The following is an 18,831-nucleotide window of genomic DNA, read 5'->3' as shown; positions in this document are numbered from 1 at the left end:
TCTACCTCGTTCATCAAAGCTTTCACATCTCACACTGGCGTTCGCAAATCAAACCGTTATTTAAAAGTGCGGCTGTGTTTTATTTCAGATTATTCCTGACAGCCCGTTTTCAGCTCGTTTAATTGCGCACTCGCGGTTTAATTTCAGAACGGCAAGCTTTACATGCATAAATGACCTTCACGATTAGCTGATGCGAACGGCGCTTGGGGAGATTACGCTCATTTACATGTGTGACATCACTCACCTCCGCAGTTCACGTCTACAGAAAGCACCAGTAAGGAAGCATGCGTGTTAATGCAGTGAGATTTTCTCATGTCACAGGCATGTACAATGATTCATGCTTGCAGCTGTCTTGTACTGTTAATATCTGGTCCGTTTATGCTTCATTTGAGCCAGTGGCCTTAAACCTCTCATTAGCAAAAATCACATCAAGGCTCAAGTCCTGCCTGAAACTTTTTGGGTTGTAAAACACGCCATGAGTGTTTTACATGCATTGCCATTTCATTAATTCTTTGTTTTCACTTGTTTGTCCACAAATATTTGGTTGGTTCTTTGAGAGTCTATAAAACACAGAGAATATTAAGAGGAGTCAGTTCTCATACCCTTGGTCCACATCCATCCAAGCTCTAATGACATTCTCTTGCCTTTTTATATCTCCCTTCAACAAGGCCAAGTGGAGTCAGTGGCCACATTCAAGGGTAATGAGTTCTTCAGCTACGACCTGTCCCAAAAGCCCATCCAGAGCAGCACCGATGAAATCACCCTGTCCTTCCGAACACTGCAGCGGAACGGCCTCCTGCTTCACACTGGCAAGTCTGCCGACTATGTCAACCTATCTCTGAAAAGTGGGGCCGTGTGCCTGGTCATCAACCTGGGCTCCGGCGCCTTCGAGGCTCTGGTGGAGCCGTCCGACGGCAAGTTCAACGACAATGCCTGGCACGCTGTCAGAGTGTCCCGCAACCTGCGTCAGGTAACGTTCACCTTTGCGCATCGTGGCTCCACCGGGTGCTTCATTTGATCTTTCCGATATTTTTGATGACTGTACATTAGTTAACTTGTGTTATTGTGTAGAGGAGATTTATAAATGCAGTAATATGTCTTTAAAACTGTTTTTAGTGATTTCTGCTAGCTATAATAATAAAACTCTGCCAGTTTTCCAATTGGTTGTGTTCCCTAAGACAAATGTCATTCTCAGGACAGCTATTTCAGTGATATCCATCAGATAATAGGGAATTTTTTTGTGGTATTGTGAAAAATCTAAAATCAATCTAAACATTTCATTCAGCTATAAAATATGTTTCTTCTGAAATAACTGTTGTTCCACAAATTATTTTAGCCTCATATACTGTGATACCAAGACCCAAGCATATATTGTGTGTTAAAAAAGATACATTTTTGCACATTGTGGGAAGGTTACTACTTGTGGGTCATTTCAAACAAAAGTGAGCAACCAAATTCTTTTAGGAAAGGCCCTTCTATGAGGCCGTTAGCAAAGGGAACTTCATATAAGTAATTTATTTTGAGTTTACTGCTTAAATGTGATATGTCCCTTATATATTTATAGAATTTTTATCTTTTTAAAAGTTTTATAATGTTTGTTTTTACCAAATGCCAAAAGAAGAGAGGTAAAACTTTAGTATGTGGAACACATATTTTGTCTGGCTATCACCAGACCAAGCTCAATTTAAAATTGAACACTGGTCTGGGGAGTCTGCTATGTATATTCTACTGCACAAGAGGCGTGATCAACGAGCATTATTCACGCAATTGGATAGTCCTTCAACCAATCAGATGACGTACTTTTGCAGAGCGACGTGAAAACTCCAGACAGGTTTAGTTTGTATTGGTTTGTAGCATTGATCAGCGGTTTGCAGAAGCAGCAATGGCATCGAGCGATTTTTGCAGGTTGTGCAAAAAAAACATTTACACCCACTCGAGCGATTTGTTTGCTAAACTAAAGAAGTCATTCAGCATCGTCGAGAGGTTAAAAGGAATTGGACTGACGGTCGTGCTTGCCGTCGCTTCTCTATTGTCATCGTGTTATACCCGCCGATAGCGAGCAAGGTGGATAAGCCAGTCTGTGATTGGTTGCTGCAAAAGTGTAACAGAAGCAGTAGAAATTAATGTACGGGTTTCCAGACTGAGTTGCCGGGTAAAATCAAATTGTCAGCAGATCAGGCTGGGTTTACCTAGTCCAGCACATATTCACTATTAACTATGACTTTTTCCCTCAATAAACTCCTAATTTACTGCTTATTAATAGTTAGTAAGGTAGTTGTTGTAGTGGTTAGGTTCAGGTATTGGGGATTAAGGGATGTTGAATATGGTTATACAGAATAAGGCATTATTATGTGCTTTATTAGCACTAATAAACAGCCAATATGTAAAAAAACAAAATGTTGTGCTTTTTACAAAATAAAGAAAACTAACATAATGCGCGAGCCGCAGTCTCTCTCTGAATGAAGTTAAATCTGATACTCCCTCAGAAATTGAACTGTAACGTAGTGAATACTAATGACACAAAAATGAGACATATGTCTAAAGAAACGTTGGGCTTTCAATCATGTAAGTCAAATTGAAAACAAATATTCTCTGTTTATGTAATCTATATGAAAAGAGAGACATATCAGATGTTTGCGGCTCAGCTCATTATCCAAGTGATAATTGTTATTAATTGTTATAATTATCAAGTGATAATTGTTCCCCATACTGAAGTATTACCTGAAGTGACGACAGAGTGCTGCACCAATCCTAAAACCAGAAAATGAGAGCATTTTTGCACTTCCGGTTCCATCTTCGCAAAGTCAGTGTTTTTATTTTAATTTTTATTTTGGTTAAATGCCTCAAATAAGGTTTTTTCATTTTTTTATTCGACATACATAAAATATGTCATTTATACCCCAAGAGACTAACTAGGACTACCTAGTAGTGTTGTCAAAAGTACCGACTTCGGTACCAAGTCTGAAATTTTAAAAATGTGATGCTTTGAGTAAACACCTCTGATTGGCCATTGTGTTCACATGCTCATCAGATATACCTGTGATTTGCTACAGTGATCAACACTTCAAAAACATGTTGTAAATAGACATCAATGATGCTCTTCACTGGAGCGTTTGAAAGCAGGCGTCTATCAGTGGACTGGCCCGCTGACAGATGCTTGCTGATAGACGCTTACTTTCAAATGCTCCCGCTTTCAAAACGCTTTCAAATTCACAGACTTTAATGTGTTTTCAAATGCTCCCGTGCGTTGATCATTGTAGCCAATCACAGACATACTGTATATATTAAGCGTGTCAACACAATGGCCAATCAGAGGTGTTTACGAATCTGCTCAACAGCTTGGTATCAAAGTCAGTACTTTTGACATCACTACTACCTAGGTTGTCAGGGACATTATACTTCATGTCGAACAGGAAAACTCATTTACTCACTGTTTTATACTGTAGCTTCATTGTGTTTGTGTCTTTTTTTATCTACCACAGTCTTTACAGCTTAAGTTTCTCAAGCAGATTTTGCCATTATCCAGATAACGTTCAGATTCAAAATAAAGTCAACAGTGACATATGACTTTGTGTGGGTTTCCCAAACAGCCACATGTAAGTCAGTTATGCCCTACACCCTTCAGAGTACTCACTCCAAGTGCTCTGGAGTGAGAACGGCAAATTAATGCTCACTTTTGAATGGAATTTACCCCGAGACAAACTGCATAAAGAGCTATTTTAGTTGGAATCAAATGGTCTCACGGGTGCTTCAGTGGATCAGGCAGTCGTTTTGGAGCTTGTCCACCTAACATTGCTAGCTGTCAGCGTTTTAAAGGATTAGTTCACTTCAGAATTAAAATTTCCTGATAATTTACTCACCCCCATGTCATCCAATATGTTTATGTCTTTCTTTCTTCAGTCAAAAATAAATGATGGTTTTTGAGGAAAACATTCCAGGATTTTTCTCCATATAGTGGACTTCACCGGGGTACAATGGGTTGAAGGTCCAAATTGCAGTTTCAATGCAGCTTCAAAGGGCTTTACACCATCCCAGCTGATGAATAAGAGTCTTACTCAGCGAAACAATCAGTAATTTTCTAAAAAAAAAAAAAAAAAAAAAAAAAAATATTGCACTATCTGCGATGCGCCACGCATTACGTAATCACATTACGGTCACGCGTGCCGTAGGCGGAGGTACTGCAGTAGGGTGAAAAACTCCATCTCGTTTTCTTCTCCAACTTCAAAATTGTCCAACATCGCTGTTTTACCCTTTTTTGTAAAGGCCGTTAGACTTAGTCTTTGCACATTCACTTTATAAACACTTGATCGGTACTTGCGCCTACGTCACGCATGACCTTTCCGATGTGATTACGTAATGCATGGCGCATCGCAGAGCTAGTGCAAAAAGAGCATTTGTGGTTTAAAAGTATAGAATTTTTTTTTTTTATTTTTTTATTTTTTGAAAATGACTGTGGCGAGGGGGGCGTGGTTCAGCGAAGTCTGCAACGGGAGAGAGCGTCAGGAGACGCGTGGTGAGTGAGTGGATTAAATGCAAATCACGAACACCTGTTTCACATTCTAGTAATTGGCGCGGAGACAGGATAAAATGCCAGGAGAAGCAGGAGTGTGTGAGAGAGAGAGGGACTACTGACTGAGATGCACGTGGGACTGATCGGGAGATCGTACTGGAGTGAAGCCCTTCTTCGGATGTGGATTATTTGTTGTGCGTTGCACAGACTTTTTGTTGAATCCTTATTTTGTGTAATAAAAGCTCAGTCAGTAGTCAAAGTCGACCCTGTCCTCTTCCTTCCCTACAAACTGAACCTGAAACATACCACACTGGTGCCGAAACCCGGGAAGGAAGACGGGTTGCCGCCGCTATACAAGCATCGTCCTCCGTGCCGTTTGCGGACGTCATCGCATCCCTCGCGGTCCTACATCAGGAGCAACATCAGGCCCTGCTGGATCTGAGAACCGACCAGGAGCGTCGGTTCCAAGCCATCCTCCAGACCCAGCAGGAGGACCGCGAGAGGTTCCGAAGCTGGATCGACCGGGAGGTTCGCACGGAGACCATCACGCAGCCCGCTGTGCCCACCCACCTGCCCCTGAATAAAATGGGACCTCATGATGACCCCGAAGCATTTCTGGACCTGTTTGTCAAGTCTGCTGACGCGTGTGGTATGTTTCAGGTTCTGTTTGTAGGGAAGGAAGAGGACAGGGTCGACTTTGACTACTGACTGAGCTTTTATTACACAAAATAAGGATTCAACAAAAAGTCTGTGCAACGCACAACAAATAATCCACATCCGAAGAAGGGCTTCACTCCAGTACGATCTCCCGATCAGTCCCACAATGACCATTTGTTTCGCTAGATAAGACCCTTATTCCTCATCTGGGATTGTGTAGAGTCCTTTGAAGCTGCACTGAAGCTGCAATTTGGACCGTCAACCTGTTAGTAGCCATTGAAGTCCACTATATGGAGAAAAATCCTGGAATGTTTTCATCAGAAACCTTCATTTCTTTTCGACTGAAGAAAGAAAGACAGACATAAACATCTTGGATGACAAGGGTATGAGTAAATTATCAGGAAAATTGAATTTTGAAGTGAACTAACCTTTTAACTAAGGTAATATGTAACTCTGATGGTAAAATAGATTTATGTTTTACACTCAAAAGCAATGAGATGTGTTCATTTCAGTGATTTATTGAGTGCAAAATATTTCTGTTGTCGGACTCTTGGAGGGCTTTCAGGATCTTCTTCACTGCAGGATTGAAGTACCATTGAGCCACAGGCACTTCCAGACATAGACAGTGGTGATAATTACCTTCCAGTTGTTATTAACCAGTACGGATGTGTGTATGTGCGAGTCCCTGTTGAAGAGGAGTGTTTTGATTTGACTCCATTCAAGTCCAGACTGCACCGCTCTGTTTTGCCTGTGATTAAATCCATGATGGTGAATATGCTCCAATTACGGCAGCTAAAAAAATTCAGCAAGCTTTCCATCTTGTGGAGAAGTGGGAATGTTTACTATTAATCATTTAACCTAAGAGTAAAGGGGTCCTTCTACCACAGCCTTAAAGGCAGCATTCGTAGTCGAGGCTGCTTTTTTTTTTTTTTTTTTTTTTTTTTTTTCAGTGCCATTATTCTGATTGTTTTCAATCCGTTTTTGCTGAAATATGATTAAATGATAGGGTGCATTGTATAGACACACACTGTGCCTGCTCGCTTCTACCTCCGCTGCCACTGATTATTTCTCCATTTGACTGCCGTAACCTTTAGTTCAAGTGTTGCTTACAGAGCCGAGGGCGCACCTTGCATCTGTTAATGAATGTGCTGTATTTTTGTTCTGCCACGCCAAATTATCGAAGTACCGAGCAGGAATGAACGAGCCCGTAACGGGTGTTGACATTTTTGTTTTTGTCATTCATTTACCTTAAATAACGAGTGAGTCGCTACTGCTGCTGTCATTCTTTACTCTAACACTGCTGCCTCTGCAAGATCCCTCCTTCAAAACCCTCCCTCATCTTGTTTGGCAGATTAGTTGATCTTTCTCTTTTTTACTAACACTGAAGCCTCTAAGTGGATTTGTCATTGTTTATCTTCTGCCTTTACCCCTTCAAATACTAACATGAAAACCTCAGTGGAATGTGAGCCATCTGTTTGCCGTCGACAGTGTCCAAAGAAATCGGGTATAAACTAACAGATTTTAACAGCATTTTTTTCTCTCATTCTTCCTGGGAAGATATATTCTAATGGAGGGCGGAGAAATTAGTATCATTTCGTGGTATGGTTAAATTTGCTTTAAAATTGCTAGTAAATCATTTTTCAATCGTTTTAAAGCTTCTGTGGAGTTTATGGTATGTAATTTTACTCTCCCTCCCTTGTTTTTTTCTTTTTTTGAAGCGCGCAGGGGTTGGACTCCCTACGGTAAACAAACTGCATTATATGGTAGATATCACATTCTAATTTGTCTAGTTTGGTTTGGCCCTTTCTTTTTATCTCTTTTTGCTTTTACTGTGCAGAAACGACTAAAGAAAAGTTTAAAAATGGCATCAATCCCCAGGTGCCATGCAAAAGTTCATTTTTTTGCCATTTGCAAGTTATGTACATTGTTTTTTTTTTATATATATATACCACTCACAATCCTCCTGACCCATATCCTTATTAAAATGCTTTTTGTTGTATGAGTTCTACCATAAATAACGCATCCTATTTGTGTCAGAGTTTCTTCGGTGGGCATAAATGATGCTGTAAGCTGCTGTCGGCACAAGATTTCAGTCTGAGCCACACTGGGTTTGTTTTCTCAGACAGAATATTTACTGACAAAAACATATTTTTATACTTAATGTAAATGCCAGAACCATATCCTTGGTATTACACTTGGCAGGTCAGGTATTTTAGCTAATGAACAGACAAACTTTGCAGTTACATAAAATTATGTCAATATAAAATATAAACTACCCAGTGTCAAAGTAAAAAGGCAGAGGGTACTCTTTCAAAGTATTTCGTAATTTCTCAGATAAAAGAAACAATCAAAAACAAACAAACATTTGACTGCAGCTCTTGTGCAGCGTTTCTGTCCACCTGCTCCATTTTCCCTCATTTTCCCCCTTTGATGTTTGCTTTTATTAAATGTTGCAGCATTTCATACAGAGATTTTGGTGCACTGTATGATGTAGCATTTAATAATTCTGTTTTTTGCTCAGAAATGTCTCTCAAACATGCTCTCAAACATTGTATTCATATCTGCTAATCAAGAACATCAGGAGAGAAGGGTAATGAAGGCTTTTAGTTGTACTGTAGATGCAACTACATTTACTTACATATATTTTACATACCATTAAAATGGTAAAAATAATTAGTGTATTTGTGGTATGAAATGTCTATAAATTCATTTATACAGTTAATAGCACAATACTGTATATCCCCTATGCATTTTAAAAACAAGAAAACTATTCTCTACTCTTCAAACTTTAATGCAGACAGAAGATTCCAGTGTGAAGCTTTGTTGATTATAATGGGAGTGATTTAGTTTCGACACTTTGTGTAGATACAGTGTAACTGTGGGTTGCATATGGTTACCAAGCAACATCTTATCTCCAATTAATAGAATGCAACTGATTTAACCACATATGTCCACTGTTTTCCAGTGCCTTTATACTTGACTAAAATGATCATATTTATAATGTATAATTCTTTTAAGTGTCTTTTAACTTTAAGTATTGCATAATGTACAGTTATTCTTTATAAATATGAATGATGATGCAAATGACCTTCATTTTTTATTTGCATCCATCTTGTAGCAGTAAATATTATATATATTATATTAAGGAAAAGTTCCTTTCATTTCAAGTATTCACTAAACTTAAAGCTGCTCTCCGTAACTTTTTTTGGTTAAAAATGATCCAAAATCATTTTTTGAGCAAGTACATAACCAGCCAGTGTTCAAAACTATCTCCTTACCTTAGCCCGATTCACAACTGTAATAACTGTCATTATGTCCGTAAACAGAAAGGAGGAGTCCCAGCTAGGAGGCTATATGAGAGGACACTACTGGTAGTGGATCATTTATAGCATTTTCTCAAAGCAGCTGGAATAATTACACTTTTGATGGATTGCAATCCTGAAAGGTCCAAATGACTGGAGATTCACCCGTAGTCAAAAGCAAAAGACTTCTGACTTCTGAAATTGAAATCAACAGGTAACGCTAACACACACTAAATACACATAGTCATGCAATGCTGATGTTGTTAACATTAAAGGGTTAGTTCACCCAAAAATTAATAATGTCATTAATTACTCACCCTCATTTCGTTCTACACCCCTAAAACCTTTGTTCATCTTCGGAACACAAATTAAGATATTTTTGATTAAATCCGATGCATAGCCAGCAATGACATTTCCTCTCTCAAGATCCATAAAGGTACTAAAAACATATTTAAATCAGTTCATGTGAGTACATTGGTTCTACCTTTAATATTATAAAGCAATGAGAATATTTTTTGTGTGCCAAAAAAACTAAATGACTTTTTAACAGTATCTAATGATGGCCGATTTCAAAACACTGCTTCATGAAGCTTCGGAGCTTTACAAATCAAATCAGTAAATCGGAGCGCCAAAGTCACGTGATTTCAGCAGTTTGGTGGTTTGACACGCCATCTGAATCACTGATTCAACTCAAAAGATTCATAACGCTCCAAAGCAGTGTTTTGTAATCGCCCGTCACTAGAAATTGTTAAAAAGTCGTTGTTTTTTTGTTTGGTTTTTTTTAGCGAACAAATAATATTCTCGTCGCTTTATAATATTAAGGTAGAACCTGTCACGGATGGCACAGAGACAAGAGGGTTAGATCCAAATGCAGCTTTAATATGGCAATCCAAAAACGTAATCCAAACAGGCAAGGGTCAAAATCCAGAGAACAGTCCATACAAAACAAAGAAATCAAACAGTGAAGCCGGTGACCGTAAATGAAACCACAATAACAAAAGCAGAAACAAACCAGGTATAAATAGACACTAATGAACAAACACAAAACAGCTGAGTGCAATGACGGGATAATGAGTCCGGGAAGTGGGTTATGGGAAATGAAATCCGAAGTGGTGAGGCAATGGTCCGGGGTGGAGTGCCCTCTGGTGGCTAAATAGGGCACTCCAACTGGTGATCATGACGGAACCACTGAACTCACATGAACTGATTTAAATACGTTTTTAGTACCTTTATGGATCTTGAGAGAGGAAGTACCATTGCTGTCAATGGAGGCCTCACTGAGCCATCGGTTTTTATTAAAAATATCTTAATTTGTGTTCTGAAGATGAACGAAGGTCTTACGGGTGTAGAACGACATGAGAGTGAGTAATAAATGACATTATTTTCATTTTTGGGTGAACTAACCCTTTAACAATTTGAGAACAAAGTATAACAAGAATAATAATTTGCACGGTTTGGCGTGATCTGAGCTAAGGGATCGTTAGATTTAATCACCATTGGTAGCACGATTTATTGTAATGCTTTTTTTTCTCAGTTGGTCAGAACAAAAGTGGCAGGCATGTTACTTTATTGTTCAGATGACATTTTCTGGTGAAAATTCCTACTTTTGTCATACTTCCAAGACATAGAATCTGTGATTCTGAAGTACAGTGTCCACACCAATGTGGTGACTGACAGCAAACATTAGATTTATCCACGCTGAGGAGCCGTGCCAATCCACAACCCATGTAAAAATTATAATTCCGCAAATAACTGCAATTGCAGGTTTCAAACAGAGATGGCGACAAAGAGGCAAAACTTACAGACTGCAGCTTTAATAAATATTATATATTATGTGACTATTACATAGATGTTGATTGATATCAAATTACCTTGCGAGATAAGATTCTATGTCATTTGATTTTGCAAATCAAATATGTTTCAAAGTATTTAAACTGTGTCAATGCTAAAGTGTAACATGCCATTGACAGTCCTTTCTTAATTGCTAGCTGCCTCACACTTTAATCTAAAAAGAATGACCTTGGGCAGACAAATGGAGGTGTTCTGCTTGAGCACAAACACTGTTTATATGAATTGAAAGTGGAAAATGACAGAAGTGGATAAAATGATTGTGGCTACCATATAGCTGTTATTAACCCTCTGTCAAGGGAACAGAGAAAAGACTGACCTCCCTTACCCTTCTCTTCCTGTGGCAAAAGAGTACATCTTGTTCTCCTCATGCACTTTGTTGTTGTGATTTTCGTCATTCATTTCGCTAAGTAGTCGATGACGTGGCACTTTTTATCCAGCTTGTGTGACATGTTTTGCATATCACTGGACTTGTGCTTCGGATACAGTTTTTTTTATATATATATATAATATGCAGCTTATATGCCATTGTGCACCTGCATAATTTGCTTCCTCTGCATGTGTGGGTAACTATTTTTTTTTGTTGTTGTTGTTGTTGTGTGGTGCTGTACATTTATTTATTTATTTGTTTTCCCTCCATGTCTTGCTTTCTCTGCTCTTTTTCTCTTATAAAGGTTCAGACAAATACTGGGTTTCAATTTCAGGACAATGGAAACCATCTACAATTTCCCTCAAACATGCTGCATTCTTTCCAGCTTTGCCTACTTGTCCACAGTAATGATAATGTTCACAGAATATTTGATGATATTAGAGATGGAATCTGAATCCTCTCTGTCTGTCGGCATGGAAACGCCTCAACCCTGAGCATTTATTAAGACTGAAGAAAACCACCTGTTTTGGATGTCTGCCAGTGTTTCTACACTTCAGTATTAACATTTACAAATGCTATAAACATAATTCTGCTCTAGAGACATCATAAATGACTCTTGAGTCCTTAACCACATTAAGTCCTGAAATTGTAGCCTAAGACGTCTTAACCATCATGCACGGCTTGTATATTAACAAACTTAAAGCTATCGCTACCCAAACACCTCCAAAGTATTTCTTTTCAAGACCTCTCTTACAAAATGTGTGCAATTAATGCAGTAGTTGATCAGAACTGACCACCAACATAGATAAATGCAACCTCTGTTATACTAACAACCATTTTTGTGTCTGAATCCCCCCTTTTATACTAATCTTGCACAGTCACCCTTAACATCACTTGCTAACCCACTCAACATATAGTGATTCCTCTTAGTTCCTGAATCCATACACCTCCTCTTCCTGTCTCTCCTCTCCAACACTGACTAGTGCACAGTCTAGCACACATGACAGCATTCTCTCATTCAAAAAGCAGCAATAGCAGACATAAAAATGGGTTGCCCCCTTTGCAAACGTATGCATACAGAACCAGAGGAACCCCCACGTGAAACAGACTTGAGTTTTTTTAGTAGAGGAACTTGTTGAAGCCAACAAGGATTGCGGCTGTTGCTTAATCAAAAGATTTCCCACGTTCCCTCTCTCGTTTCTTTCCCCTCTCTCTGTCTCTTTTCTATCCTTCCGTGGCTTTTATGCAAATAGGTGACGATATCGGTGGATGGGCTTCTGACGACCACTGGCTACACCCAGGAGGACTACACCATGCTGGGTTCAGATGATTTCTTCTACGTGGGTGGCAGTCCAAACACAGCGGATCTTCCCGGCTCCCCTGTGAGCAACAACTTCATGGGCTGCCTTAAAGATGTAAGTGCGCTTCTGAAGCGTTTTGTTCTTTCCTTTGAATTCGGGCGGATTGGTTGCGACCTTCTCAAAGAGAACCTGGTTTCTTGAGACCCATTGATGTTCTTTTTTTGTTTGGTGGGCATTCTGTCCTCTTTTACCTCTACCTTATCTGTCCTTTACCTTTCTTCTTTTTCTTTCACGTCCATTCGCACCCCTCCGAGCATGTCCCATAATTTATGTCATGTCTATACCGTTGAAGTTCCAGCTTTACTATCCTGACAGCCAAATTAAAAATTGATTTCCTCTATGGATCCCCATTCGACTGTCCCAGACTCTCCATCTCTGTCTCGTTGACCCCGGACTCTATTAATCACCACTCTCTACCTGCTCAACCGTACAGTTAGTATCAGTGGCCCCCTTCAGCAGGAACTTGAGCACTCCCTTATCGTGCCTCTGATAGAGACACGTACGCATCTTCAACGATGTTACGCTTTTGGGAGTCTGCGTTTTGTCTTTTGTCTCATCGCTCTTTTGTTTTCATTTGCTCTTTTGTTGCGCAGGTACTTTGTGTCGTGTTTGTTGTTGGATGTTCCATGTTTTCCCCCATGTAGACTGCGTCCACCTGTGTAGCATTTAATTAGGCTAGTTTGTCAGAGTATATATACCCTCTCGAGTCATTTTTCAGGTCCTTGTTAGGCTGTAATGTTTGGTGAGCCCTGTTTCTTTTGGTTCTTGTTCTGTTCTTGTATCTTGCCTTTGAAAATAAATATATATTTTGATCTTCCACTGGTGGCACTTTCCATAAATAAGGTACACTTTGGTATTCTGTGACTTTGTATGGGGTACACATCCTATGTTTTTTGTTGAGAACTATTTTTTGCTAAAATATCAACCTAGCATGAAAAGTAGGTCATTTTTTTACAATTAAATCTCTTTGCAGTCCCACCTCTGAGGTCTTTACCTTCTCAAGTGTATCCAACAATTAAACCATACAACAGTGTCATCGATTTGTCAATCTGTAACATACATTTTCAGTTCATCTGTTTTTATTGATTGAATTTTGCCTTCAAAAATCGATCAGATGGAGGTATCTCAGGAAACAGGAAGTGAAGCTAACATTGGATTCGGACGTGCCTTGATGCCTTCCTACCGTGAAATGTGTCCTCCGAAGACAGCATTTTCTAGTTTTCGGACGCAGCCAATATGTCATGGCCACGGCAAATCTAAGTGAACCGAACATGTCCCCTCCTGGTCGCCGTATATTTTAGTCAGAATTATTGCGCACATATTCTACTGTGCTTCATCTGTTTGATGCGCATGCGTGCACAAGATGCTTTTTGTCAGAATATGCTAAATGGAAATACTCACAGGACTTTCTAACATTTACAGATAAAGATATACCCATAAAATGTAAGTTATTCGCTGAGGAAAACATATGTCAGAGGCATTAAACAGCACACGCATCTGTCAAATCAGACAGGGAAAGACCCTAATGCTTTTGTTTGAAGCGCTTATATATAAAGAATTCTCATGTTTCGGACAACTTGAATTATCACTCTGTGTACTCCGCTCTTTTCCATATGCATTTTGTCCAAAGCTACATGATTGGCTGATGTGCGCAGACGTGACTAATCAATAATCAAATTTGTTGTCGATTATTTTCATAATCGATAATAATCAATAAAATGTAATAATTGTGTTGATTAGTTGTTGCAGCCCTACTGTGATATTGGATTTCCTAGCACTATGTGCTACTGTTTGAGCTACAGAAATACCAGATTACTCATTTTGGATGAACAGTTTAGACCCTTTCTACAGCATGGAGGAAAGATAAATCATTTTTTTTTCAATTATCTTCACGTTATCTGTACAGTTTTTATGCTTATTGATATTGTTTATCACCAGAAAACTTTAAAATATCTCAAATCATGGTTCCAGAAAGCAGAAAAAATGATTTAAAGACTAAAAAAAAGATTTAAAAACTATTTAACCCTCTACCGCATAGTGTTGCCATATGGCAACATACTCTTTGTGTTCATTTCCTTGCCACCGTCTCTTTAAGAGAACATTCTAGTTTTTTTTGTTGGTAAGAGAAGACCTTAGTTTAGCCAATGATGTGCTTTGGTTAAGTCACATCACATGCAATTTTTTTCTGTGACGCGATATCTGACAGACTGCTGTCTCTTGTCGGTAGTTGCTGAAAGCAAACTAAAACGTCAGTAACAAACAAGGACCCGCCCATGTCACATTCACAAAAAAAATGTTAACATCATCTCAGGTAAGGTATGATGACATATTCACCACTCAAAAAAGTTTTTATGAAAGTAGTTTTTGGTAAATCGAGAAAATGTCTGTGGTGCCATATGCCAACACTGCGCAATAATGGAATGCCATTATTATAATAGGTTAGATAGCTAGATAATAAATATATATATATATATATATATATATATATATATATATATATATTATATATATATATATATATATATATATATATATATATATATATTATATATATATATATATATATATATATATATATATATATATATATATATATTTTTTTTTTTTTTTTTTTTTTTTTTTTTTTTTTTTTTTTTATATAAAGCTCCTGTTCTATGAAGTTTTTACATGTTCTGTAGAAAATGAGAGTGGTGCTTGCCTGTGAAAAAGTCTCCACGACGATGCTCAGATGTTGTTTTTGGTTTAAGTGGTTGTAGAGTGCTTTGTCATGCAGCTGCTAGGGTGTTATGGGAGGTTTCTAAGGTGACCGAAGTACAAAGAGGGTCCCTGTGCAATGCAAGTATGTTTTCTAGGGGTTTTGAAAAAAACTCTAACCCTAAGAATGAGCAATAGTAATAGTGACCTCTGATTACATAAATGTGAGGCAGGGAATAAATGACAGAAATAAATGTTAGAAGCAAAGGTAACACTATAGTTTGTGGACCAATTCTCACTATTAACTAGTTGCTTATTAGCTTGCATATTACTAGAATATTGGCTGTTTATTAGTACTTGTAATGCACATATTAATGCCTTATTCTGCATGACCATATTCTACATCTCTTAATCCTTCCCCATACCTAAACATAACCACTACAACAACTAAGCAGTAAATTAGGAGTTTATTGAGGCAAAAGTCATAGTTAATGGTGAATATGTGTTCCCAAAACTAAAGTGTGACTGAATCAAATGCTTAAAGACCCGTATCTTAATCTGATAGTGAAGCAGGAAGATTAAGACGCTTAGGCTGTTCAGTCGGAGATGGTTTGAAACTGTCTCACTGATAGATCCGTCCGATTTTTTTTTTTTTTTTTTCGTCCATGGTCTCTGGCAATAATTGCATTTTTCATGTTCCCTCATTCAGAGCTGGCACCTCTTGTTTTGCTCCTACCTCTCCTTTTATTTTTCTGTCATGGGGGCTGACGAGAAACATGGCCGTCTTGTGTTATTTTCAGAGACACTCAAGTTCACACCCAGCAACAAAGCGTCAGTCATCATCTTTGGACAGAAAGAGCGGCTGGTGTAAAAATGAAAAGCATGTTTGCTGTGCTGGGCTGATTCGCCCATCTGGCTGTAGAGGCAGCACATGTGACGGAGACAAAAAAAAAAAAAAAAAAAAAAAAACCCAGGGGACACATTCACATTGCATGTGTTTGTAAGAATGGTATTTTCAGAGCAGTTTTGCTTTGTGTTGTACCGTGGCACGTGTGGGCTAGACATATTATCCTAGATCAAGATTTCTCAGTTGACGTCACTTAATGAATTCAGTGTTTATGCGTGCGATTCAGAAAAGCACTTAGCTTTTGCATCGCAGAGCTGATGTTAGCGTAGGATGATTCATCATATTAATGAAACAGAATATCGATTAGCTGAGGGTTACTGTAGCACTCTGGATGGGGTCGCTATGTTTATGTGATCCACTCGTGCTTTGAGTGTTTAAAGAGAGACTGCTGTGTTTACTGACTTGAAAACCGTGCCCCGCGGTACACGCATCAGCTGCGGTTTGTTTGTACCAGTGGGCAGCGTGATACTCCATTCCACCCGGTTAGCATTCATGTACTTTTTTTTTCTCCCTCTCTCTCCCCATCCCAGGTGGTCTACACCAATAATGAGTTCAGACTGGAGCTCTCCCGCCTGGCTGAATTGCGCGACCCCAAGGTCAACCTCCACGGCGACCTGACCTTCCGCTGCGAGGATGTCGCCGCATTAGACCCTGTCAGTTTCGACGTGCCGACCGCTTTTGTAACCCTTCCGCGCTGGAACACCAAGAAAACCGGCTCCGTGTCCTTTGACTTCCGAACCACCGAGCCCAACGGCCTCTTGTTGTTCAGCCACGGGCGGCCGCAAGGTTCCAAAGACCGCCGGCCGAAGGTGGACTTCTTCGCTATGGAGCTGCTAGACGGATTCCTCTACCTGCTCATGGACATGGGCTCCGGGAGCATCAAGATGAAAGTCGGGAACAAAAAGGTCAATGACGGAGAATGGTGCCACGTGGATTTCCAGAGAGAGGGCAGGAAAGGTTGGGATACTGCAAGATCAGCACACACATTATTCGCCTGTTTAAATCTGTGTTGTTAACCTGCTTCCTTCGACTAAAGCTCTTCCTCATTCTGCCCGCTCAAGGGTCCATCTGATATGCATACTTCACAAACTGCTAAATCACTGTGCTCCATTTCTTCTACCTCTCATTAACTCTCATTACTGTAAAAGCTCAACTCAAATACACTCTTCACAGTTTTAAAGCAGCTGGCCCGGCATGAGATTTAGCAAATCCATGGGGAAGAGGTTGAAGACCTTTCCACTAGCTGAGCTCAGGGAAAAAAAGAAAGAACCATGGATTGTTAATGCTAAATTAATGAAACTTCACTTTTATTTTAAACTTGTGACAGCTATTGTACAGCAGCTACACTGATTTCACGAGTTAATAAAATGATAGTCTTTAGGGATCACTAGTAGCGGCATTAATTAAATTAGTTTTAGTTAATTATTAGCTAGGGTTGTCAATTTAACATGCATTAACTGCTACTACAAGCAACCAGGGTTATGTACCCAACAGGAAGTTGGCATGATAGCTTTTGTACAATGATAAAAAACATTAGCAGTTGAGAAGTTTTAAATAAAATGTTCATAAATAAAATTATGTAAAATGAAATTGTTTCATAGAAGAGGAAAGAAAAAGGATTTTAAAAAGAAGAAAAAGAAATCCGTTGCTGTGACCCAGAATAATGACCCTACTCTGTGTAGCTGTCCAAAATATTTCTAAAATAGAGAAGAGACCAGAGTCAATTTGAGAAGCATTAGAGATGGGCTGGATGGGGTGCTTTCTAGTGTGTGAAAGAGGGGTTTAAACATCATTATTTTTGGGAATAGAAATGATTATTATTATAATTATTATCATTATATAAATAACACTCATTAGCATACAGATGGATTACACGTCGTTTTATTAATATAAATGATGCATAAACAATAATCAGAACAATAAAAAGAGAAAAACACACAACCATACTGATAGAGCAAGCAATAATTGTGGACAGCTTGTCTAAGATTATTTCTATGAGTAAGTAACCTGTCGTAAAGCACCGCTCATTCGACGCATCTGTATCAGCACTTTTACTGACACGCGAGCGCGCTCACCTCACGATAAGGTGCACGAGCGCCAGTTGCGTTCTCTACGAGTCGTCCTAATCATAAATATCTATGCTCCTAATAATGTACTGGTTCTATGACTGACGGACACACATAATCTTTAGGAACACTGACATTTCTCTGTTCTTGCTCAGCTTCATCAGTTTATGCCTCGCTCATCTTAGCTCTGCTGCCGCCATGTTTACAACACTTGGCCCCACCTTGACGCAGTGATTGACAGGGCGGGGCGGGGATGTGATCGGCTCAGAATGCATTTTCAAATCCACTTTGAATATTGCTACATTCATTGCGGGACATTTAATGAAAATGCAATCGCAACCGTCTTAACTCTGAGTGCAAATGCAATAAAAAAAACAAAAAAACATTTTAAATGGTCATTTTGCTACAAATTTTGCTTGAACATTTTAACATATATAATAATTTTCATTTTAATTTTGCAACTTATAAAGCATTAAAATATATGTTTAAATTATATGTTAAAACTAGTGTAGGAAACAGCAAATGTAAATTATGTTATCGAATTTGAATGATCATTTTGCTCCAAATATTGCACAGATAGTATGGAAAATGTAAATTTAAATACAGAAATTATTGTCATTTTACATATTGCATTGCCATTTTGCATATTACATTTTAAACTGAATATTGCTACACACTTCCATACTGTTTGTCCTTCTCTGTCATCTCATTATCTGCCATTCTATTGATTGGTCTACCTATCCATTGTTCTGTTTGTCGTTATGCAATATATCTGTTGTTCTATTTACAGTATAGAGGGTATGCACTGACATCACTTTCTATCTATCTATCTATCTATCTATCTATCTATCTATCTATCTATCTATCTATCTATCTATCTATCTATCTATCTATCTACATATGTCTGATATATGTCAAATGTTTATTTCTTTTAATTTTGATGATTATAACTGACAACTAAGGAAAATCCCAAATTCAGTATCTCAGAAAATTAGAATATTGTGAAAAGGTTCAATATTGAAGACACCTGGTACCACACACTAATCAGCTAATTAACTCAAAACACCTGCAAAGGCCTTTAAATGGTCTCTCAGTCTAGTTCTGTAGGCTACACAA

General features: G+C 38.6%; 1 protein-coding gene across 7 annotated transcripts in view; it reads left to right on the top strand.

Moving 5' to 3' along the window:
- The window catches only part of nrxn2a (neurexin 2a), a 516,409-nt gene that overhangs the window by 187,433 nt on the left and 310,145 nt on the right, over nt 1-18,831 (top strand). For 6 of the 7 annotated variants that reach the window (XM_048167611.1, XM_048167610.1, XM_048167605.1 and 3 more), the window contains 3 exons: nt 669-970; nt 11,941-12,102; nt 16,180-16,606. In XM_048167611.1, the coding sequence (XP_048023568.1) occupies nt 669-970; nt 11,941-12,102; nt 16,180-16,606 (891 nt within the window). The remainder of the gene's footprint in view (nt 1-668; nt 971-11,940; nt 12,103-16,179; nt 16,607-18,831) is intronic. The other variant, XM_048167609.1, reaches the window with a different exon arrangement.

Source organism: Megalobrama amblycephala, linkage group LG18 (assembly GCF_018812025.1).
Source record: "Megalobrama amblycephala isolate DHTTF-2021 linkage group LG18, ASM1881202v1, whole genome shotgun sequence".
NCBI lineage: Eukaryota > Metazoa > Chordata > Actinopteri > Cypriniformes > Xenocyprididae > Megalobrama > Megalobrama amblycephala.
Note: the sequence above shows the minus strand (reverse complement) of the source record. Positions and strands in the feature narration are given on the sequence as shown.